The sequence below is a fragment of the Mchenga conophoros genome, linkage group LG3, assembly GCF_057382185.1.
Source record: "Mchenga conophoros isolate Kocher_MC1m ecotype Shallow Benthic linkage group LG3, M_conophoros_male_GT1.1, whole genome shotgun sequence".
NCBI lineage: Eukaryota > Metazoa > Chordata > Actinopteri > Cichliformes > Cichlidae > Mchenga > Mchenga conophoros.
The window spans coordinates 22,323,291-22,347,696 of record NC_140528.1 but is presented as its reverse complement, the minus strand read 5'-3'; the positions used below and the strand labels follow the sequence as shown (position 1 = coordinate 22,347,696).

Genomic DNA, 24,406 nt, shown 5'->3' with positions numbered 1-24,406 from the left:
TTTGAGTTTGGACTTTCATTCATTAGAAGAACCTTGGTGTGTCCACTCTGAGCTCTGTAGGAACCCCAACAACAAGCCCAACAATCCAGATGGACGGTTCCAGCTGTTAACTGGAGGAATTCCATCCAAACATCTGCTCTCACTAAATTCTTCCTCACCTACAGACTGTGTTCTTCACTGCTTTAAACTTGGAAACGAATGCAGTCATTGGTCTGCGTGCTGCTTTGTTCAGAGAGCTGATTGGCTGTTGACAGTGTTTGATCTGAGCGTGTCAGCCGTTACTATGGTGACCATAAAGGTCAGAAACAGGAAGTGTTTGTGTCCAATCCTGAAGCCTGTCACCATTCTCCTCTCACAGCTTCACTGAGAAGCTGCAGCTTTACAGGAAACACTGGATCTTTGTTTCATACTGACTGTGTTTAGTACAATACTGCTGACAGCACCACCCACTCACTCCATCACTCTACTTACTCCAGAGTCTCCAGTCTGTAGTCTGGACTCTGCTGAAGATCAGACAGCTGCTTTACATCTGGATCCTTCAGGTTGTTTCCCCACAGGTTCAGCTCTCTCAGATGGGAGGGGTTGGACTGCAGTGCTGCTGCCAGATAATCACAGCTGATCTTTGACAAACCACAGTCCCACAATCTGTATAAAGAATGAAAGATGTAAGTTTATTAGACAAAGTGTGAGCTTGAAATCATTCAGTGTTTCATCATCTGTTCAGAGCTGAAGAAGGTTCAGAATGTAGAAGTTTAGAAAATGGAAACTCCAAACAGCTGAAGCCAACAGGAAGCAGCTTCAAACAGGAAACTGTGCAGAGTTTCAGACTATATGTCCTGATGCAGCCAGTTGGATTTTGGAGATTTGAATCTCTGTTCTGTGACTAAGTCCTTGAATCATTTCTTCCAGTTGGTCCAACAAGACAGACTAAGTGTTGGACATGTGTTGTGGCTCCATTAGGGGAGCTTCTAAATGTGATGTGATGGCCCCTCTGGGTCTGTCAGGTCACAGGACTGAAGAGAGCTCAAACTGGGCAAACATTTGTTCCAGTCTGGACCAAAGACTATATACTGGGACTGAGGGACTGCTTTGACTGCACCCACTGGGACTTTTTAAAGGCTCATGTTCTCACTTAGATCATCGATTTCTACTTACATTTCTTTCTGGGAAAAATGGGGATTACTTTGGAAACAGGAAGTATTTTCCCCAATAAGCAGCCCTGGATTAGTAAATCACTCCAACATGTTCTCAGGCAGAAGAAGCTGTCTTGTTATGAGGGAGAGAAGAAAAAGAGTGAGGCACAGAAACTTGTTGAAAGAGAGATAAAGCAGCTAAAATCAGGTGTAAAAGTAAAGCAGAGGATGAGCTGAATAAAGGACACTCAAGGCTGGCTTGGAAAGGAATGAAGTCCATGGTGGGGATGCAGAACAAGGAGCAAAGATGAATGTGATGCTGAATCAGCAGAAGACTTGGACTCATTTGATTCCAGCTTTGATATCATTGATTTCAATGAAGAGCTTTGTGATTGTAGCAAAGGGCTGGTAGCTCTGAGAGTCCCACTGATGAGGTGTTTGTGTGGAAATCTCTTAGTGGGACCAAAGAGAGAAAAAGCCCTGGTCCTGATGCTGTGGGAGGGAAATGATTGAAGTGTGCTGTGAGGAACTGACTGGGAGATTTTCACACATTTTCCAGTCCTCCTTGGAACAACAGGAAGTTCCCAGCATATGGAAACAAAGGTTAAGTGTCCTATGGCACTCAGTGATGATGGTGCTGTGGCCCCACCACCTCCACCTCTTTGTAAAGGAACTAACTGTCATCTGAAGCTTCAAATGGAACTAAGACTTCCTCCACTAGGTGGCAGTGTCTGATGAGAAAGTGTTAGTGGAGCTGGCCTGGAGTCAGAAACAGGAAGATGCAGGATTTGGGCTGAAATGGGGGAAAGTGGTTCGCACTAGTGCCTTAAAGCAAGAAGGTTGTAGGTTGAAGCTTGTTGGCCTTTCTGTGGAGGTTGGATGTTCTCCCACAGTCCAATGAAATGCTGCTTAGGTTCATTGGTGCTTCTAAATTGGCTGTAGGTGTGGATGTGAGAGAGTGCTTCTCTGTCTCTCTCTGTTGGCCCTGTGATAGACTGCTCACCTGTGCAGGGGGACCACGCCTCTTGCCCTATGACAGCTAGGGCACAGGCTGCAGCCCTGTGAGCCTAAGCTGAATAAACAGTTAGCAAAAATGATCCATAGATGGCCTGAAATCCCCCAGTTAGCAGTTTGGTAGATAGCTATGACATGCTAATCCCATCCAGCAGCTGTATTCTACCCGTAAGCTGATCCCTGCTGAGCCAAAGCACTTTTTCATATACAAATTACAACCTTTAATAGAAACCTATTGGTCAGCATCTTATTAGCCTGCTGTTAGCTTCATTCCACAGAAAACTGAGAGAAACTAACAGAGTTGATAAAGAATAAAGAGAAATGTGCTGATTTAAAGCCTTTGAAGTGCTTCAGATGATCTCTGTCCACTTCTGTCCACTCATTCATTCATGTAAGCTTTCTAATGCAGCTTTGATCTTCACAGTCTGCTTCATGAAACTCATTCTAACCCTGAATGTCAGAGTGTTCCTCCTTCTCTTTTCCATCATTCATGCTGGCAGTGGAGGAGATTTGGATGTTGGACTGTGTTTTGGATGATGTGTGTATGTTTGTGTTGGACTGCTGTCTGTAAAGCAAACGCACATTTTGCTTTGGATTTCAGTGTCAGACAGACTTTAAGGTGGAATGAAGAGTTGGAGAGTTTCACAGTGAATTATCCAGTGGAGGATTTTTCTTCTTCTTTGAAGGTTTGAAATGTGAACATTGTTCTGCTGCAGTCAATGGACTAAACCAGAGAAGAAGAAAACAGACTTTACCATGAAGATCCTCAGTGTGGATCAGTATAATATCAGCCTGATGTCTGCAGTTTAGTGTCAGCACAACCTTCACATCATATTCATCTCAACACAACTAAAACATGCTGACTGACCTCAGAGTTTCAAGTCCACATCCTGGACTCTCCAGGAAACCACACAGATGCTTCACTCCTGAATCCTGCAGCTTGTTGTTGATGCTCAGGTGCAGCTCTCTCAGATGGGAGGGGTTGGACTTCAGTGCTGCTGCCAGATAATCACAGCTGATCTCTGACAAACCACAGTCCCTCAATCTGTATAAAGAATGAAAGATGTAAGTTTATTAGACAAAGTGTGAGCTTGAAATCATTCAGTGTTTCATCATCTGTTCAGAGCTGAAGAAGGTTCAGAATGTAGAAGTTTAGAAAATGGAAACTCCAAACAGCTGACAGAGTTCATACGCCTTTGTCAGGGTCAAATTCAAGCAAGACCATGTGAAAATTAAAACACATCATCCTAGGTGAACTTAAACACCTTTGTTCCCCTTTTGTTAAGACATAGAAAAGTACACCACACAAAAATACTGCAAAAGGAAACGGTCGCCTTATATACATAGTGTATAAACTCAAAATGCACATTTCACTTCAAATTAAGATTAAGGCTTTGAACAGATCACATAGTTCAGTTCAACATATAAGACTTTAAGAATGCACAAGCATCTACTTAAAATCTATTTAATTTATCATCCATGATATTATTTTGTACAATTCCAATGTATTTTGTTCATCTCCCTTAAATAAACAGGCAGTCTTAAAGTATGAAATATTCATATACAAACACATATAAATGTGTGTACTGTCTCAGTGGCTGATAGTACCCCACAGGCCTCAGTGTGAGCTTGAAGACATTTATAATGTTTAAGTAGTTTAATGTGCAGGTGCTGACGATAAACACATTTTGAATGAAAGCCGGGGAACTTTGGTAGCACAGAAACAAGTGGCTATTCTTTGTGACTATATGGATCACTCACAATACCATTATTTCACACAAAGGCACCAAATTAATACTCAAAAAAGCTGCAGCAATACACACAAATATAAACAGTACTTGGTGACAACTTTGCTTTTAGCCTTTAACCCTTCTTGACTACTTTTGATGTGGCCTCTATATTTTACCTTTAAAAACAGTTTATCTTGCCAATCTGTTATTTTCTCATTTTGACCAACTGTATCAGCACAATTTATCTAAATTCAGACAAAATTTAAAATACAAGTAGAAAGTGATATTTTGACTGTAAAAACCACACACACGTTTAACGAATCATCTTCATAACTTGAAATGCAAATAGAGATTGTACACTTTTAAAAATACGCACACGTTTTGCAAACAACAAAGTTATATGGTACTATTTACCAAAAAATGCAGCCAAGGCTCAGACGTTTTTCATATAATCATTTCAAACTATTTACAGAACAATCAGGTGTCAAACAATAGTTTGTGTCACTCTAACACATATGAGAACAGCACAGGGATAAACCTGCAGGTCTGACAGCAGGTGTGTCACTCAGCGTTTACACTGCAATCTGCCTTTGTTGGCTTTAAGGCAGCAACTGTGACGATCACTAGTAGAACTGACACACAAAACAAAACAACAGCTACACACTAAATACACAAGACAACAAACTAACTTGACACCAAACACGGTAAACGTCACAAATCTCTCACGTATCAAAACTCTCTCTCTCTTTCGCTCACTCGCTCTCTCTTGCCGGTCACTCCTAAAACTTCCCCCTTTTGCTAAACAACCAAATGTCATGTTTCCATATCATTTTTGATTGGTCGACATGGTACATTTTCCCACCTATAGGGCTTTGGAGCGTGATGTCACGGGAGATGGGCCATGCCCCCTTCCGCCATGACAGTAGGCCAGCCAAAGGTGATGCTTCCATATTCCAGTGAGGCCTCCATAATGATTTCAGCTGTTCTGTACACACACTGTGTGCCCTGTATGGCTCAAAGTCTCTGCAGCCTGTTTTTATCTGCTATCATCAGATCTTCATCATCCTCATTCACATCCCTCACACACTCTACAGCCTCATCAGCACTGACTTCATCTTCACTGACTGATGGAGCACAACATGAACCTGTGGATGCTGAAACACTGTCCTGTCAAACATCTCCCCGTCACCACTCCACTTCTGTCAGCCTTTAAATGAACCCTGCTCAAGTCTGTCACTTCTGTTTGGAGCCAAAAGGAAAAACTGTTGTTCAGTCGTTTGGAAAGACAACATTTCTGAAAGCACTCAAACTCCTTCACATTTGTCTTCAGACACATCCTGAACATTTAGGAACTAAAGAAAGTTTCAAACATCAAAGACCTGAAATATAGAAAAACAACAACAGCCGCAGTCAGTGAACTCACCTCAGAGTCTCCAGTCGACAGTTTGGACTCTCCAGTCCAGCACACAGAAGCTTCACACCTGAATCCTGCAGCTTGTTCCAACTCATGTCCAGCTGTGTCAGATGGGAGGGGTTGGACTTCAGAGCTGAGGCCACAACTTCACAGTGAGACTCTGAGAGTCCACAGTGAGTCAGTCTGTGATGATAGAAAATATAAAATGTGTTATTATAAAAGCAGAAAATCTGCATTATAAACACAGACTGAATGTATATGAAGACAAAACAGAGTGAGGTCATAATCTGATGAATCTGCTCTTCACATCTGTGCTTCAGCTCCTCTTACTGTGTTTGACATGACACAACGATTGAGTCTCTCTCAGACCTGCAGACTTTTAATGAGAATCTTTGTTTGGCTTTAATCTGCAGATGAAGGAGGAAGATGGTGTCACATTTAGGCTTCCATAATTTTTTTATTAACTGTATTTATATAGCGCTTTACTAGTCCCTAAGGACCCCAAAGCGCTTTACATATCCAGTCATCCAGTGAATTCACACACACATTCACACACTGGTGATGGCAAGCTACATTGTAGCCACAGCCACCCTGGGGCGCACTGACAGAGGCGAGGCTGCCGGACACTGGCGCCACCGGGCCCTCTGACCACCACCAGTAGGCAATTGGTGAAGTGTCTTGCCCAAGGACACAAAGACCGAGACTATCCAAGCCAGGGCTCGAACCGGCAACCTTCCGATTACAAGGCGAGCTCCCAACTCTTGAGCCACGATCGCCCCAATGTCCAGTCTGTCACTAAGATCTGATCCAGAGTCAGAGTGAAGACACACATTTGGACTGCTTCCTGTTTTGACTCCAGAACATTTTGAATGAGTTCAGCTCAGTGAAGAGTTCCAGCTGGAAAGATGATCTCTGTTTGCTACCTGCTGTCAGGTACGACTGTTCACGTCCACACGCAGGAAAAACCTGCTGACTGTTACCAAACGGAGCAGAAATCTCATCACTGGACAATAATGATGAATGAACTCACAGCTGCTGATATCAGATCTGATTTCAGGGGAACTAAACACAGAAATGATTGGCTCATTTTAGCTTTCTGAGCCATTATCTGCTGGTGTGTCGCTAGTTGGCAGAAAATGATTTGTATTCCTGTTCAGGGCTTCAGTGTTTATGAGTCCAGATCCAGGTGACAGCAAGTCAAAATGATGTTACCTGTCTGTGTCCAGCAGCAGCATGTATTCACTTTGAATATTGTTATAACCTGACACGGATCAGTTTGTCTTTGATTGGTTTGTAAATGTCACTGTTTCCATTGGACCTGAGTGACGTACAAAGACAGAGAGGGAGAGAAAGGAGAGAGAGGATGGAGACAGCAAAGAGAGAGCAAACACAAACAGGTGAGAGTGGACAGGTGACCAAGGTCAGCAACCAATCAGAGAGCTTCTGTTTGACCCACAGTCACTGATGATGACTGCACATAACCAAGCAGTGTGTTACTCTGATATCAAATATGGATCCTGCTCTTATAATAATGATCATCAGATGATATTATTGTGTTATTTTGTAGCTGAATACGATGTTTGTGTGATTATCAGTGAAAGAAGCAGTGAGGAGGATGGAGAGAGAGAGAGGACAGAGGGTGAAGTTAGAAACACTAAAAGGATTTTTCATGGATTTCATGGATGATTTGAGTGATTTCCAGCAGGACACTTAAACATGTCAGTGGACGTCCTAAAGAACATATTCACTGATATGAAACGTGTCATTGAACAGGATCAATATCAGTGGAAACATGGTGGAAACAGCTGTGACTGCATGGATGTGACACACTTCAAATCTGTTCTCCACTCTTGGATTTGGGATCCATGGAGTTGCTGCTGAGTCTGTACAATAAAGGAATGGTGTGGAAGGTTGCAGCGTACGGACACAAACACTTTGTGCTTACAATCTGATTTTATTTTCAAAATTAAACTACTAACCTACACTGATCAATGATGTTAATGATCACATCTGGACTCACCCAGCCTTTCTGCAGTTCCTCACAGCTGGAATCAGTCTCTGTCGTCCCTGCTCTGATGTTTTGTACTTCAGCAGGTCAAACTGATCCAGAACCTCCTCTGACATCTGCAGCATGAAGGCCAGAGCTGAGCACTGGATCTCAGAGAGTTCCTTCTCTGATCTGTTCTCTGACTTCAGGAACTCTTGGATCTCCTGAAATAATGAGAGGTGGTTCATCTCCATCAGACAGTGGAAGATGTTGATGCTTCTGTCAGGAGAGATTTCATAACTGTTCATCTCCTTCAGGTTGTTGATGACTCTCTGGATGGTTCCTGGACTGATCTCTGTCTGACCCAGCAGACCTACTAAGAGTCTCTGGTTGGACTCCAGACAGAGGCCATGAAGGAAGCGAACAAACAGGTCCAGGTGGCCATTTTTACTCTGGAGGGATTTATACATGGCTCTGCTCAGGAAATCATCCAGAGAGGACTCGTTGTATTTTTGTCCCAAGAAGTTCTTCAGCACCTCTGTCTTCCTGTTTGTGTGACAGTGGAACATGTAGACAGCAGCCAGAAACTCCTGAATGCTCAGATGAACAAAGCAGTAGACTGGTTTCTGGAAGATCACACACTCTCTTTTGAAGATCTCTGTACAAACTCCTGAGTACACCGAGCCCTCATTCACATCCAGACCACACTGCTCCAGGTCTTCTTGGTAGAACATGATGTTTCCTTTCTCCAGATGTTCAAACGCCAGCCTCCCCAGCTTCAGAAGAACTTTCCTATCAGCCTCCGTCAGCTCCTGTGGACTCGTCTCACGTCCCTCATGGTACTTGTTCTTCTTCCTCTTTGTCTGAACCAGCAGGAAGTGTGAGTACATGTCAGTCAGGGTCTTGGGCAGCTCTCCTCTCTGCTCTGTAGTCAACATGTGCTCCAGAACTGTAGCAGTGATCCAGCAGAAGACTGGGATACTACACATGATGTGGAGGCTCCTGGATGTCTTCATGTGGGAGATGATTCTGCTGGACAGCTCTTCATCACTGAATCTCCTCCTGAAGTACTCCTCCTTCTGGGCGTCAGTGAAGCCTCGTACTTCTGTTAGCCTGTCAACACATGTAGGAGGGATCTGATTGGCTGCTGCGGGTCGGGAAGTTATCCAGACGAGAGCCGAGGGAAGCAGATTCCCCTGGATGAGGTTTGTCAGCAGCTGGCTGACTGATGACTTCTGTGTGACATCAGACAGCAGCTTCCTGTTGGTGAAATCCAATGAAAGTCTGCTTTCATCCAGGCCGTCAAAGATGAACAAAAGCTGAGAGACAGCCAGCTTCTCTGCTGTGACCTTCTGTAATGTTGGATGGAAAACATGGAGCAGCTCCAGAAGACTGTACTGCTCATCTCTGATCAGGTTCAGCTCCCTGAATGAAAGCAGAACCACCACACTGACATGTTGGTTCTCCAAGCCCTCTGCCCAGTCCAGAGTGAACTTCTGCACTGAGAAGGTTTTTCCAACACCAGCCACGCCGTTGGTCAGAACCACTCTGATGGGTCTCTGTTGGTCAGGTAAGGCTTTAAAGATGTCCTGGCACCTGATTGGAGCGTCATGGAGGGCGTCCATCTTGGAAGGTGTCTCCAGCTGCCTCACCTCATGTTGGGTATGAACCTCTTCACTCTGTCCCTCTGTGATGTAGAGCTCAGTGTAGATGGTGTTGAGGAGGGTTCTACTTCCTGTTTCATCACTTCCTTCAGTCACACGTTCACATCTCCTCCTCAGACTGATCTTATGTTCATCTAAAACCTCCTGCAGACCAACATCTGCTGAAAGAAAGAAAAACAATGAGACTAAAGAGAAAGAAAACTCTTCAATGTCTGAACAACACAAGAAGTCCAGTTTTCAGAAATGAGTCCATCAGCAGACAGATGTTCAGTCTTACTTTGTACACAGCTGCTCTGACTGGCTGTCTGCAGTCCAGCTCTGCTTCTGGATCTTTCTCCACACTGTGCAGAAGCTCTGATGGTGACACAGAAAAGTCACAGTGGAGATACTTCTGTCCACCTTTGATTAGACTCATTATAAAAAGGAAACAAAGTTTGAACACAGTCATGTTTCCAGTTCACTGACTTACATTTATTCCATGGACACTCACTCTAACCTGAAGCACAGCTACAACCCAACATTGTTGAGGCCTCATCTCCTCCTTTCCTGACTGTAGAGGTTAAATATGCAACAACCAACAAATAAAAGAATTTGGTTCATTTCAAAGAAATTCACACGGTGACCAAGTAAAGTAACCGTAGTAAAGGAGACAACATCCCGTTGATGGTGGGATTATTTGAAAGATTTGCTTTGGTCACGTCACCAAATGCAGTTGAACCACCCGTGGATCCATGTTTGACCATTCTACCACTCTGAGCTCTGCTTTTGAATCATTTTATTATTATCATCATTCATTTATTCATTCTTTGGAGGGGGGCTATTTCCTAATGCCGCCCTAATAAGCTGATGTTCAAGGGGAAATATAACAAACTCTTTCAGTGTTATTCATTAATAAATTAACAGATAAACTGTGAAGAAGAAAAAACTGAGATTTAAAGGAGAGAGTGAGAAACTTGATCATCCATCCTCATAATACATGTTTATCAGTATCTGCTGTGACCATACTGCAGTAATAACTACAAGTCTACATTTCTGTGGCTGTTGATCAATCACAGCAGGAATCTGAGCTCATCTCTGCACACAGAGCAGCTTCAGCTCTGGGATAAACTGCTCGCTTCACGTCCTTCTCAGCTCACAGACACTCATCCTGATATTTTCCTTTAACATTTGATGGTATAATTCATCTGAGTTTACACTTTATCTGCATAAATACAGAAAAACAGACCCAAACACCAGAAACCATCAGTTTCACCATGTAGAATATATTGTTGTTTCCTTGCTTTTAATTCAGAGAAAAACTCTGATTTGGATTTTCTCTGTTCTCTTTGCCACAGCCCATCCCAGCAGCAGCTGAAGCAGCTGACTGTCACAACACTGAATAATACTTTAGGAGGAATTTCAGAGGTCAGTAAAGCTCCAGTTTCAACATCAGTTAATTAATCATAGGTCATCATAAATGTTAACCTGGCTGGCACACATGTTAATGTTAGCCATTTAAATATTAGCAGTTAGCTGAGGCCACAAGAAGAAGAGGCCCTAGAAGAACAATGGATGATAAGATTCGATTTTCAAGACTAGGCAGAGACGTGTTTTCCTTTACTGTCTCTTACAGAGGAGGGAGCAGATACCAGACGAGGTCACGGAGGTACGGGGAGGATTCGCAGCAGACAGCAAGACTGCCACGTCCATGCGAGAGAGCGATGGCTACGATAATCTCTGTTTTTGTCTCCCTATATAATGTTGTACAGCCCATATGAGGGTTAACACAAACATCAGTCCTTCTACTTCAGTATGTTTGACACTTTGTTTACACCTAAATTAACTTTACTGTTAACCAGTTTTCATGTTTCTGTAATCCACCAGTGTGCTCATGCTTTTTAAGTGAAAACATATTTTTAATGATCAAATATAATTATGTTTGTTATTTGTGGATTTTAAATGTCCTTGACAGAGACAGATGATGATCATTATCCTGCACTGTGGTCTCAGGTTTGGTCGAGCTAGCACAAAGAATGGCTATGTTGAACTTCCTCCTGGGATCTACACTAAGAAGTGAGTCCAACATTAGCAGGGTCTCTTTCCTTTATCTGGATTCACTTTAGCATTCACAGTCACGTGGAGCTTGTTATTAACTCGATAAGTCAACCCAGGGTTTCAGCTGAGCGCTCACATGAAACACATGGTGTTGGCAGCATCTGATCAATCATATTCATGGAGACGTGTATCAGCAACAGAGCAGCTGAGTTTGCAGAAGGAAGTCAAACTAAACCACAGGAACAATATGAGGAGATTACACACATAATAAAATACTAGCAGTAACACAGCTGCTGCAGACAAATCAGTCGTGTGATCGTGTGTGAGAGGAGAAGGACTGTAAAGGAGTTTGGTGTTAAAAGCTCTGTATGAATGTGGGAGACTTTGAAGGGCTTTAAAAAGGCCAATATAAAATAAAAGGCAGCAAAATTGCTGAGTGTGAAAGTCACCAGACTTATCAGACCTCTGTGATTAAGACCTGTAAGAACACCTATTTGTACTTGTTGGCATTATATCAAACACACACGTATATTAAGCCTTGTGGACAGTCATAGCCTGCTGCTAGCATGAATGCTAAATGTACTGCTGTGGATGATCAGCTGAAAAACTTGTGGTCAGTTTGACTGTTTGCTGTATTTAAAGTGTTTTTCTCAGTTCATCTGTATTCAAAGTGCATTCGGGGCTTTAGCTGACAGCTCTTTGTGCTAACAAACTAAACTCTCTTAGTTTAAGCCAGCAGACTTTACCAAACACAAAGCCTGCTGCTGCCTCCATGGGTTAGCTTGTGTGACTGGTGTTTGCACCAATGAAATCTAAATCACACTAATGTGTCCTCCGAGGTGTTTGGTGGGAGCACTGAGTGAAACATAAGAGCTCTGGTAAAATAACAAACAGGGCTGTGAGAGCAACTGAAGTGATAAAAATACTGTTTAAAGATAAAAAACACTTTGATGTTCTCTCGTCACCTAACAAAGTCCAAACCCTGTGAACTATTTTAGCTTTAATAATTGTGGATTCAGGTATCCTGAACCCATCTTTGGACATTTGTAATGAAATATTTTAAAACTCCATCAGAGACTCCTGATGTGGCTGTTTGGAGAAGGAAAAGAGGGACAAAGTGGAGCGTTGAGCTGAGGCTTCATTCACTGCAAACCTACAGTTATGTTTCCTTATTTCTGCTGTTTGCATGTTCACAGCTGAAATAAAGCTGCCTCTTTGACTTCATCCTGTTGTGTTTGGGTCCAATCCTGCCTGCCACACAGCGCTACAGGACAAAGTCTAAGATTTTTATCTTTTTAATGAATCTTTGGTCATATTTATCCAGGAAAACACAAACATGTAAAGGAGTCATCACAGTTCTCTGACCTCGTTGGTCCAGGTTCAGCACTGAACTCTGGAGGGTAATCTTTGGACCCATCACTCCTTATAGACGGACAGCTGGATCCTGCAGACTGTGACCTCTGACCTCTGCAGACACAAACATGTTTTATTCAATGATCAATTCTCTGATAAAGTGATTGAAGCAGCTGTGATCACACAGACTGCAGATAATGCTGCTGTTTCCTGTCAGTAACAGTCCTCTTAGATTAGAGTTCAGCTTTTTACAGGAAAACAAACGTCCCTGAATGCAACAGTGAGACACAGTCTGCCTGTGTGGCTGTGATAGCTGCCGTTAGGAGCGCTCATGTGTTTGCAGTTAGACGAGGAGATGTTACCATCATGGACACGTTAACAAATCCTGCAGCATCACGTGGCACAAACACTTTGTGTTCCTGTCATCTGCAAGCAACAGGAAGTTCATTAATAAAGGCGGGATGGAGACGTGACTGTGATGGTTCTCCTTCATCCAGCTGTTACACACATCTGGGCTCACACGACGAGCCTTTGTCTAATACAGCAGCTGCTCTCTGAACACTTTTCTGAAGAGGAGCTGCACAAACCTTTGTTTGCTTTCTAGAGCAGCGTATCAAAGTCAAACTACCCACTGCTAGCAGCTGTTTCTATCATAGTTTAGGATCCATATGTGTGAGGTCTAGATTTACACCTCTGATTAAAATACATAGTTAAAAACAGCCAATTGAGTCCAAATGTGTCTTAAAACCAGATAAACTGACAGTTACAGCTGAGCCTGTGTGTCCTTGGAGACACTGCTCTGCTACAGAGATGCATTTTAGAAACCAGGAAACATCAAAATCATTTAAATCAGAGAGTTCTTGTTACTAACAGCTCACCTCTCTGCAGCGAACACAGGCTGGGATTTAAAACCAATGAATCGATGATTGGACCAGTCACTCTTTAAGGACACAGAGCTGGATGGTTTCTGATTGACGCTAAAAGTAAGTGAACATGAAACATGTGTCACATCCAATGTGTCCAATACATTACATAAAAAGTATAAACAAACTATGTAAATAGTTTATTATTTAAATCGTTAAATAGTAAAAAGCTGATTAAAATTTCAAACATTTTAACACTGACATGAACTTACTTTTTGTCAGATGACTTTTTTTGCCCTAAATTATGAAAGAAATGCTTCACCCGTTTGCTCTTAGAGGACACAGAGCTGGGTGGAGGTCCAGGCTGGTTCCTGTGAATAATGATGGAGCAGTGATGTGAGTGCTGAGCTGTGACATGGAGAAGAGTCATGGACAGTTAGAGATGGTCATCTCACCTCTGAGCTTTGGTCTGGCTCTCATGTTCCCCACACAGAGTGCTTTTAGAGGGAGGGACTCCCTCCTCTCTGTCCTCACACTGATCCATGCTGCTCAATTCACATCAGCTCACACATACTTTCTACCTTCACCTGCAGAGGAAACACAAATCATTCATGTGCACATCAACTGAGAGCTGCAGAGGTCGTGTCTGATGTGTTGGACTAACAGTCATCTGAGACGCAGCTTTCATCAGTTCACTACAAAAAGTGTCACAGAGCCCATTTCAGCCTCCAAATCCTCCATTGCTGTAGTCCTACAAAGCAGCTGGTCAAACATGGCTGCAGAGAGCAGCTTTATGTCAGTAACCATGTCCAGGACCGAGCTGACTGCTTACAGAGTTCATACTCTAACTGCTAGCTGCTCTGCTAGCTAAGCTAACTCAGTAACAGTGACTCTGACAGCAGTTACTGTGGAACAGCGGCCGAGCTCAGGACACATTCAGTGTGTTTAGTCTGAGTCCTGGACTCTGATTCAATGGATTCAATCCAGCTCAGAGTTTCATGTGTTCATCAGAATAAAATACATGTACTAATATAACAGAAGTAATGCTCTGAATGCAGGACTGTAATGGAGGATAAATAAGGTTTTTACAGCCTGAAAGAAACATTCAGTTCATATATTTGTAGACAGTGAAGCAGCTTTTAATACTGCAGCTGTTTCCTTCACCTGTGTGTGTGTGTGAGCCACACCTTCATGTGCTGCTGTAGAAATATGTGGTCTGACTGCTCAGACTGAGTCTAGGAGGAAAGTTCACACGCTGGAGAAAGTTTTGTTCCTAACTTTGTCAGAGTTCGGCTCCAAAGACAAAGAAGACGGAGCTCACAGTCTGTAGATGGTCCTCAGTGTGTGTGTGAAGCACACAGGAGTGTGTTTATGTCAGCAAATCAGTGTGTGTGAAGAGTCTGAGGGAGTGTGTGAATGAGACTCAACACTGAAACCAACAGTCCAAGAAAAGCGTCTGGATTTCTTTAAGTTTAACTTAAAGAAGTCCAGACGCTTTTCTTTTTGTCTCCATAATGTCTCCATAATGCTGCAATGTTATCTGCCCCAGAAACACTGTGCAGAAGCTCTGATGGTGACACAGAAAAGTCACAGTGGAGATACTTCTGTCCACCTTTGATTAGACTCATTATAAAAAGGAAAACAAAGTTTGAACACAGTCATGTTTCCAGTTCACTGACTTACATTTATTCCATGGACACTCACTCTAACCTGAACCACAGCTACAACCCAACATTGTTGAGGCCTCATCTCCTCCTTTCCTGACTGTAGAGGTTAAATATGCAACAACCGACAAATAAAAGAATTTGGTTCATTTCAAAGAAATTCACACGGCGACCAAGTAAAGTAACCGTAGTAAAGGAGACAACATCCCGTTGATGGTGGGATTATTTGAAAGATTTGCTTTAGTCACGTCACCAAATGCAGTTGAACCACCCGTGGATCCATGTTTGACCATTCTACCACTCTGAGCTCTGCTTTTGAATCATTTTATTATTATCATCATTCATTTATTCATTCTTTGGAGGGGGGCTATTTCCTAATGCCGCCCTAATAAGCTGATGTTCAAGGGGAAATATAACAAACTCTTTCAGTGTTATTCATTAATAAATTAACAGATAAACTGTGAAGAAGAAAAAAACTGAGATTTAAAGGAGAGAGTGAGAAACTTGATCATCCATCCTCATAATACATGTTTATCAGTATCTGCTGTGACCATACTGCAGTAACAACTACAAGTCTACATTTCTGTGACTGTTGATCAATCACAGCAGGAATCTGAGCTCATCTCTGCACACAGAGCAGCTTCAGCTCTGGGATAAACTGCTCGCTTCACGTCCTTCTCAGCTCACAGACATCTGAAGATTAAACCGCTACATTCTCGGCTAAAAAATATTAAAACGGTATTTGGTGAGACACAAACAGGGTTTTTCAAAGTTCAGTTCTGTTAGTTTCCACATGGCAGTTGTTGGTGTGCAGTAACGCCTTCTAAAAACAATGGCCACCAGGCCAAAGCAATGGTTCTGACTCGATCAGCGTTAACCCCGCCCCCTGGGTTTGATGGGTGAGGTTGACAGATAAAATAAATTTATGGTGAGACCTGAAGGAATCAACTGTGCCAAAATGAATTAATTAAATACACCATTAAATAATTATTTAAATGTGGCAATAATTAATTAAAACGTGAAATAAATAAATAATTAATTAAATGTGTCAAAAATTATTTATTTAATTAATTATTTCAAATAAAAATTTATTATTGTCACATTTAATTTATTATTCAATGGTGCATTTAATTAATTCATTATGGCACTCCTGGCGTTCCATACTGTGGTTGGGTCGACTTTACTATATAGATGTTTCACATGTTTCCATCTCAGCAGCCCCGTTGACAGATCACAGTATTATTACTTTTAAACTTAACCCTGAAAATAAAACGCAGTTTAAAAAAGATTACTGGAAATTAAATGCAGATCTATTAATTGATGACGGGTATGTTAAGATAGTTAAAGAGCTCCTCCATAACATTTACAACAACGTAACAATTGGCAATTACATACATAGATGGGAATTTTTTCATTTAAAGTTAGAGAATTTTCAATTACGTTTAGTAAAATGAAAAGTAGACAACAGAAGGAATTTGAAAGTAAATTACTTTACGATATAAATAACTATTGTAATAGACATTTTATGTCAGAGGCTGATAAGAAATCCCTGTTGTCTTTACTCAATTAGATGATCTATACAAGAAAAAGGCTCATGGAGCTTACATTAGAGCTCGTGCAAAATGGATAGAAGAAGCTGAAAAAGTGCTTCATATTTCTACAATTTGGAGAAACGGAGGCAAGAAAAGAAATCTATTAATACAATAATCGTAAATGGGGAGGAATGCACAAATCATAAGACTATAGAGGAAGAAAAACATAAATTTTACTCAAATTTATACTCCTCGAAATATTTAATCACTGATTCATTAAGTTTTTTGATCAGATTGAACCTTATACTCCAAAAATCGATTCTGCATTCAGAGAAATTTGTGATTCTGATATATCACTGGATGACTGAGATCAAGCCTTAAACAAACTGAAAATGACAAAGCTCCTGGTCAGGATGGCTTGACTGCAATCTTTTATAAATTCTTCTGGAAAGAAATAAAAAAGTTTTTCTTCAAAACTATTACTGAAATCATTAGTAATGAAATGTTGGCAACGACAATGAAACAATAATTCAAACGGTATTTTGGTTTTATTTCCCCAAAATAATTTTCGAGAAGCTCTGAATTTCTTTTAAAGTGCGACTTTGAAATTTCCAAATTAAATTATCCAATTTTCACAAACAGGTTCTCCAGTACTGGAAAAAGATATTAGCATATTTTTTCTCCACATACAAATTCGATTTGGAACAACAGATGTATACGATAAAAGAAAATCCATCTTTTATAAGGATTGGATGGATCATGGCATTTGGACGGTTTTACACCTTTTAGACAATGACGGAAATGTGTTAACATATAACAAACTCATAGATAATTATGGCATATCATGTACTCAGAGTAAATTCATTACAGTTGTGAAAGCCATTCCCCCTGCAATGATTCAGATGTCTTCCCCCGACTGAACAACAACCCGTCAACAACATGCTGAGCTGTGACTCTTCTTCCCTCTAAAGTCCTGGTGTTAACACTCACCCTGCATCAGCTTCACCTTTTTTTTAAATTGTTTTTACTTTTCAAACCGACGGATCATTTGAAGCCAACCATCCAAAAACTGCTTCAGCTGTGTTTGATGTTTATGCTACAGCCTGTTTACAATGTGTTACATACTTAAAAGGATAAATCAATATGAAGAACATGAAAGTAATTTGGGCTAAATGTGGAAGGAAAAATCGTCATTGACATTTAGTAGTGCTGTATATTGCTGATTATCCTGATTTGTTGTTTAGTTTTGCATTGTTACATAAAGATACATGTTAGAGGGATTTTTGGGTTGTTGGCGCCCTCTTGTAAGAATAATTACATTGCAGATAGGGGGCAGGTGCTGAGAAGAATTTTTTCTTCTTCCTGTTCCTTTTCACCCATGGGTGCAGTGTTATATTAATGGGAAGGAGGATCTGTATGTAGGAAACAAAACACTGTTGAACCACGTGTGAAATAAATAAAGAAATGAAATGAAATATAATCAATATCAGATATCAGAGCAACAGAAACCTCGGTGATCAGGACGCTGGGACTGAGAACAGGAAGTGGCTCAAACGTCACAGTTTCATAACGTCACCCTGAACTCCACTCACGGAGTTTCTGTCGCCATTGTAGTTTTTAAAGTCCCGTGATAAAGGCGGGTCTTTCTGTGAATCCGCACGCTCATTGGCTAATAGCTCGAGATTGACACATCGTTATCCAATGAGTGTGCGGGAACTTCCGACATAAAGTTGTTTCCTTTGAAAAACCAAAGTCTGATTATTTTTGCCTCCACTGACGGAGCCTGTTGTTCCTGCCACAGAGACACAGTAATGTCAGAGCAGTGTTAACACTCACCCTGCCTCAGCACAGCTCTCACTCTCCTCCTGCTCTCTCACACTAAACGGAGGCTCAGCTAAACTCACTTCCTCTCTACTTACAGGAAACCAGCGCTCAGAGGAGCCGACCGGCCTCACATTTCACCCACAGACACGAACAGCGTGGAATTATTTTATGTCATAAGAAGAAACATATTCATGTTAACACTCACCTGCCTCAGCTCCACCTTTGTCCTCCTCTCAACGGAGGCTCAATACTTTCACTTTCACTACTGCTCCCTAAACACAGAGGATGCTGGGACTTGTAGTTTTTTCCTTCCGGTGCGGTCTTCCTCTTTGTTTGTTTTTGTTTGTGTTCAAGTTATTTCGATCATGTAAACATCAACAGAACACGTGAAGCCACACAGAGTTTGTATGTCGAGGTGGGTAGGAGGGTTTGAGGGTTTGGGGAGGGGTCAGAGGGAAGAGGTCTCGCCAGTTGCAGGATCTCTAACATTAGAATCTAAAAATGTGTCTTATATAGGTGTTATTTTGGTACTTTACACGTCACACAGTTTCAACAACTCCTTATATGGTACAAGTTGCTCTTTTCTGTCTGGCTTCCTGTATTTATTAATATGCTTGTATATTTCTACACTAACTTCCTGTTTTTCAGTCTGGCTGAGCACTTAGTTTGTGAGTCAAAAGTGGCCTTGCTTTACTAACCTTCATTATTAAAGTACATAAAACTATATAATCAGAAAATAAGCACTAAGAATATATTAATTACATGACAGTTCTCCCCCTTTTCGTGTTTGCTAAGAAACACGACATAATTCCTAATTTATCCCATTAAGTTTACCTGCATGTTAAAAGGCTAAAATATAACAAAAGAGATTATGCTAAACAAAATGAAACCTTTCAATTGCCCAACCCTATCTGTCCCCTCAACGGGTTTTATGTTTTCAATGTTTCATTATTATTTTGTCATAATTACTTCTATCCACAACAAATAAATAAAGCTCTAAGACAGCACCTGTGAAATGTGAAATGTCCTAAATCTACTTCCTACACCCCCTTTTTTTACCCAGAATCCCAGTTTAAACCCACTCCTGACTTCCCTCAGTGCTCACTGTAAACTCCAAACAGATACAATCAGCTTTTCTGGTAAAAGGCCCTAGATTATTTTGTCAATCTTTGGAAACATCCTCCATAGAGTTAGCCCATTTCATCTTCCAAACTTAGTCCTGGTTTCTTTGCCCCCTTTAACGTGTAGAGCATATCCGGCCTGAATACTGTGTTTGGGCAATTTACATAACATAGAAATCCTGCAACTGTTCCTAAAGTCCCTCTCATTACTCTTCATTACTTTTATGCTCACATTTAACCTGTGTCTAACGAGCTTTTAATCTCCTAAACAACACATTTTCTGGAACTATGGTTCTCTGTGCTCTGTGCTTCTTTTGGTTCCCCTTTCTCTGGTTGGTTCCGTGCGGTCTGGGGCTTCCAGGATTCTCGACACCCCTGTAGTCGCTGTGGTCCTGAAATCTTCTCCTGTAAAGGACAAAAAACAAAACGCCTCTCTCTGCTACACCTCAATAATCTACTGTGTGCATCTATTGTTCCCTTAATTATTCAAAGTTGGTTCAAGATATCATGTTCTGGGCTCTGTCCTTTATATTAACTTTACTTAATCTTTAATTAATCTTAATTTACTTGATCTCAATGTTCTTTATGTGTGTGAGCAACACTTTTAATTTTATTAAACACACCCAGGGTCAGATATACACCATCACCATATCAGCATAAAAACAGACAGAGACGTTCCTCTTTCTGTCACATTCTTCCATACATGGCAATTTGTTTCACCTTCCAGATGATTCCTGGGGACTTACAATTTCTTGACTCTTCTTCTGTCACTTGTTACTAGGCAGCTCAAATGCAGTTAGAAGCAAAATGAATTCCAGGCCCTCGGCCTGGCCTATGTTTAAATCATTTGTGTTTGTAAGCGTGTATGCGGTTTAACCTTCTGCTGCTCCAAGTCACTTACACAATAGATCATCGGGACATCGTGCCCAACGAAGCTTAAGACCTTGAATAGACTGAGCATCAACTCTGTCATGAGCACAATATGCAATGTGTGTATACAATGATTATAGCTGCACCTTTAATAAAAGTTTTAGTCTAATGCCAGTAGCTTTAATAAACATTTTAATGCAATGTTAATGATGAAGGCTATATTGTAGCAGTAAAGTATTTTCTTTATTCCCACATTCCCTCTCTTGACCTTTCAAAAAGAAAGGTCACCACACTTCGTGTTGTGTCACTCCTCGGCCCATTTGGCCGCTTCTAAGTCCATCAATGGCATCATGGCCACTGGAACGACCGTTCTGGGGTCCACTGCCCTCGTTATTACCTTTTCCAGCAGTCCTCTGGCGCAAGGAATGAGACAACAACCGCAGGTGACCAGTATCGCTAAAAAGTGGCAGTAGAAAACATTGCAGACATGAAAAACCCCTTCCATTTCCCAAACACTGAGGTCATCCAGCTGTCCAGCGGATTGTCAATTCCCGAGTGCTCATGCATGGTTTTAGACAGAGTTTTCAGCCCCTCCGTATCCGTTACCGTATCCGTATCCGTTGAGAATTTAAAGCATGTGTAGTTGTTTCGTTTGGGCATGAATGGTCCTACTTGTGTTTGCTTGTGAATTAGGGGAAATAAGCTGGACAAGATAGTCCAGTTGCCAGTGCTCACCGCTTCTCTAGTCAACCGCAACATGCAGTCATAGCCCCACTTGTCCTCTGGATACAGTGGTGCGGGCTCCGTGAACAAACGTGGTCTAGCTGAAGCACAGGCAACACAATCAGATACATGTTGTTCTTTAGCATTTTGAGCCACCCAGTCCAGCCAGAGGTTACTGTCACTGAAGCCGGTGGCACGCTCAATCAGGTCCTCAGTCCTAGTGTAATCCACCGTCAGGACTGGCCTCCCGTTTGTTTCCTGCTCCTCTTAATGTAATGGTACATTTTATTTTACTTTATCAGACTTACCCAATGTTGGGGGAAAACTCTGTAAAAGACCCAGGAGAAATAAAGACACAATGAGACAAAGTTACTTTCTTTATCAAACGTGTACACGGGTGAGCTGCTAAGAACAACTCACACCATGCACAGTGGCTTGGTAATTTTTATAGGAAAGACAGTGAGAACAGGATAAGAAAATACAAAACAAATAAAATAAACAACTCCATATGTGGCGCTAGTCTCGTCAGCAGAGAGCTGGGAGAAGGCTGTGAGAGATAAAACAATCTAAAACAATATGTCCCAAAACAGTATGTCTTTGCTGAGAAAGTCTAAAAAGATAATTCTAAACTAATCTAACCATAGGCAAAGGGCAGACAAAAGGCATCTTTGTACATTTAAAAGAAGGTAAAGAAACATAGAATCATTTTTCCTGTAACATTCCCTCCTGTTTTAACTTATTTTAAATGTATACAACAATTGTCTATGAAGGTTATTTATTAAGTATCTTAGGCAATTTTTAATTTCCAAAATCTTCAAAATGTCAGCATAGCAGAAATGGCAGTCATTTGGTCTAAAGAATAAAACAAAAGAAAATAATAAAAAGAAAAACATAGTAAATGAAAATCATAGTAAATGAAATAGCAAGTGGAATAAACAAGAAAAAATAATAAAACTACAAAAAATAAAGGATAAAAAGTAAAATGAAAACTTTATATTTAAAAATGATGAAAGCCTAATATGTAAAATGAAAACTTCAAAAAATACAAGGATGAAAACCTTATATTTTAAAATGATGCAAACCTTAAATTGAAAACTTTATATGTAAAATAATGAAAACTTCATATTTAAAATGAAAAACTTTATGTTTAAAACTCAAGACTTCAAAAAAAATAAAAGCATGAAAACTTGCATAACCTACTAATGTTTTAATCAGTGCATGATCACTTGACAAGTCATTTTTAATCACCACGTCATTTATTAGCAGCTAGTACAAGTTCTCCTCTAACAGAATTGCAACGGGATGTTGTTCTTCTTCAGGCACGGCAACATAAGCAGTCATTGTAGTTGTTATCATCTGTGAAATCATTACTCTTAGGCATGGCAACACACACAACACTAATATGAGCAGTGCTATCATGATGAGACCTAGAAGAAAAAATGGCTTTGCTACAGCAGCCAGCCATGAACCGCTGAACAGCCAGTCAAGCCAGCCTTGTGCTGTAGCTGCTCCAGGTGTGTGTTCAGTGACATATTTTTGCAGAGCGGTCAAATTCTGCAAAGCTTCATAAATGTCTCCTCCAGTTTCGTATCCATCAGGGATAAAAGTGCAACATGTTTCCCCGATCAGCTTGCAAACTCCTCCTTGTGATGCTGTTAGCAGGTCTAGTGTCAGTCTGTTCTGCAGCACCATCGTTCTGATGGCCTGCTGTTCACCTGCTAAGGCAGTTCCCAGGGTCTTAGTCAAGTTGATGTGTCGTAGCAGAGCATATCGGTTGATTTCCACATGATCCCGCACCTCGGCAACTCCAATGCCGGGGATCAAGCTCTGTAAGAATTTCACTCCACCTCCCCAGATGCGAAACTCTCCCGGCACTCCAGTGTCCACAGTAATGCCGAAAGAATTGGGGGAGGCGATGTCCACTTCACGTCTCTGCCGGCTGCTTGGATGATGTGCAACACTTTGCATGAAGAAAACGTGATCTGATAATTCCACCAGGGCGCACAGACCTCCCCAACCTTCAGGGAGTGACAGATAAGCCTTGTTGCCACATAGGAAGTACCAGTCAGCCAAAACTCTGGTTCCTCTGCTGCTGGGTGCCGTCCGTGCACATCCTGTCTGGTACTGAGTCTTTGTTTGTAGTGGCATTCGGTAGCTGTAGTCGGAGCGACAGCTTAGGCCCATCAGCGTCGTGTTACTGGCACAGGTGGCGTTGATTGAACAGGCCATACACTTCCTCTCGTTCCTTGGTGGGCAGAAAGTGTATATGGACTTACATAGGTGAGTAGGCAGCTCCCCCACTGCCCGCGAGCCATTGTTCATCACACATACTGGCAGTTGTGATGCATTCAGTTTGTTCAGTAGAATTACATCAGGCAGTGGGTCTGAGACTTGGGGCCAGGTCAGTAGGTAGGTCTGTCCGGAACAGTTCACATTTGTGAGTGATGATGACCTCCAGGTTGCTTTTGCTGGGATGCTGTAGTTGGCTTTGGACCAAAGAGTACCGTAGCCTGGATGTGTTGCCAGGCCCAACAGACACCAACTGCGATCTTCAGGTATGCTGTACGGCCACAGGCCAGACGTCTGTGAGGATAGGGGCATATGGGTACATGCATAGCAGTCAGTTTTGTTATTCAAGTGAGCTGTAGTGTTCATAAACTGCCACCAGAAGTTAGTGGCGTAGCCATGGGGAAACTTGGTGTACTTTCCTTTGTCATACAGTGTCTGCCTTTTCTCCATATAGCGTGACTTGTTGTCCCTCATGGAAGCAAAGGTGAGGAGCCCGGCCATGGTCAGGGCCGCTGCAGTTATTAGGAGCCACCACCTCATGACAACAGGACACACCCTCCTGTCGTGAGTAGACCCCCCGGCCAGAAAGGCTGTTCCCTCCACCGGGCGAGATCACAACAATTGGGCGAGCCTGTGTCGGCTGAGTTTAGATGGCTTCACTTACTCGCCTGCAGTGACTCTGATGGATCCAGGATGGTCGTTCCGCAATTTTGCAAGCGGTCGGTGTAGTGAGGAGGACTTGGTATGGCCCCTCCCACCTGGGTGTGCTCCAGTTTTTCCTTTGGAGCACCTTGATCAGAACCCAGTCACCGGGCTTTAGTCTGCAAGACACTGGAGAAACATCATCAGGTTGTTGATTATGTACAATGATCTCTTTGTTTTCTAACAGCTTAGACATCCATTCTGCTAATGTGTTTTCTCTGATTGCTTTGTCTATTGGTTGACTGGTAATAGGCAGTGGAAACGGCCTGCCATGAATGATTTCAAATGGAGTTAGTTTATGGGAGCCTTGTGTTAAGCGCATCCACATTTTCACTAAACCCAAACATTCAGGCCACGGCCTTCCTGTTTCTGCCATGCACTTCCTGAGCCTTTGCTTTATAGTGCCGTTAGTTCTCTCTACAAGGCCTGCGCTCTGAGGGTGATAAGCACAGTGGTGTTTTATGCTGAAACCGAGTGCTTCAGAGACCT

At 41.9% G+C, this 24,406-nt stretch overlaps 2 protein-coding genes across 2 annotated transcripts in view; both read right to left on the bottom strand.

The window, feature by feature from the left end:
• Positions 1-467: 467 nt before the first annotated feature.
• The window catches only part of LOC146577700 (protein NLRC3-like), a 90,137-nt gene continuing 66,198 nt past the window's right edge, over positions 468-24,406 (bottom strand). Inside the window, exons 2-10 of the mRNA XM_085268236.1 lie at positions 13,648-13,779; positions 13,465-13,563; positions 13,208-13,306; positions 12,342-12,443; positions 9,220-9,296; positions 7,312-9,103; positions 5,301-5,474; positions 3,016-3,192; positions 468-645 (exon numbers count right to left, since the gene is read on the bottom strand). Of these exons, the coding sequence (XP_085124362.1) occupies positions 468-645; positions 3,016-3,192; positions 5,301-5,474; positions 7,312-9,103; positions 9,220-9,296; positions 12,342-12,443; positions 13,208-13,306; positions 13,465-13,563; positions 13,648-13,736 (2,787 nt within the window). The 5' untranslated portion in view covers positions 13,737-13,779. The remainder of the gene's footprint in view (positions 646-3,015; positions 3,193-5,300; positions 5,475-7,311; positions 9,104-9,219; positions 9,297-12,341; positions 12,444-13,207; positions 13,307-13,464; positions 13,564-13,647; positions 13,780-24,406) is intronic.
• On the bottom strand, positions 21,276-23,806 carry LOC146577701 (uncharacterized). Its single transcript, XM_085268348.1, has one exon. It carries the CDS (start codon positions 23,753-23,755, stop codon positions 22,193-22,195), a length of 1,563 nt encoding a protein of 520 aa, XP_085124474.1. The 5' UTR covers positions 23,756-23,806; the 3' UTR covers positions 21,276-22,192.

Excerpts from the sequence above, each read along its gene's own strand:
- LOC146577701 (XM_085268348.1), bottom strand. The coding sequence starts at position 23,755 with ATGAGGTGGTGGCTCCTAATAACTGCAGCGGCCCTGACCATGGCCGGG.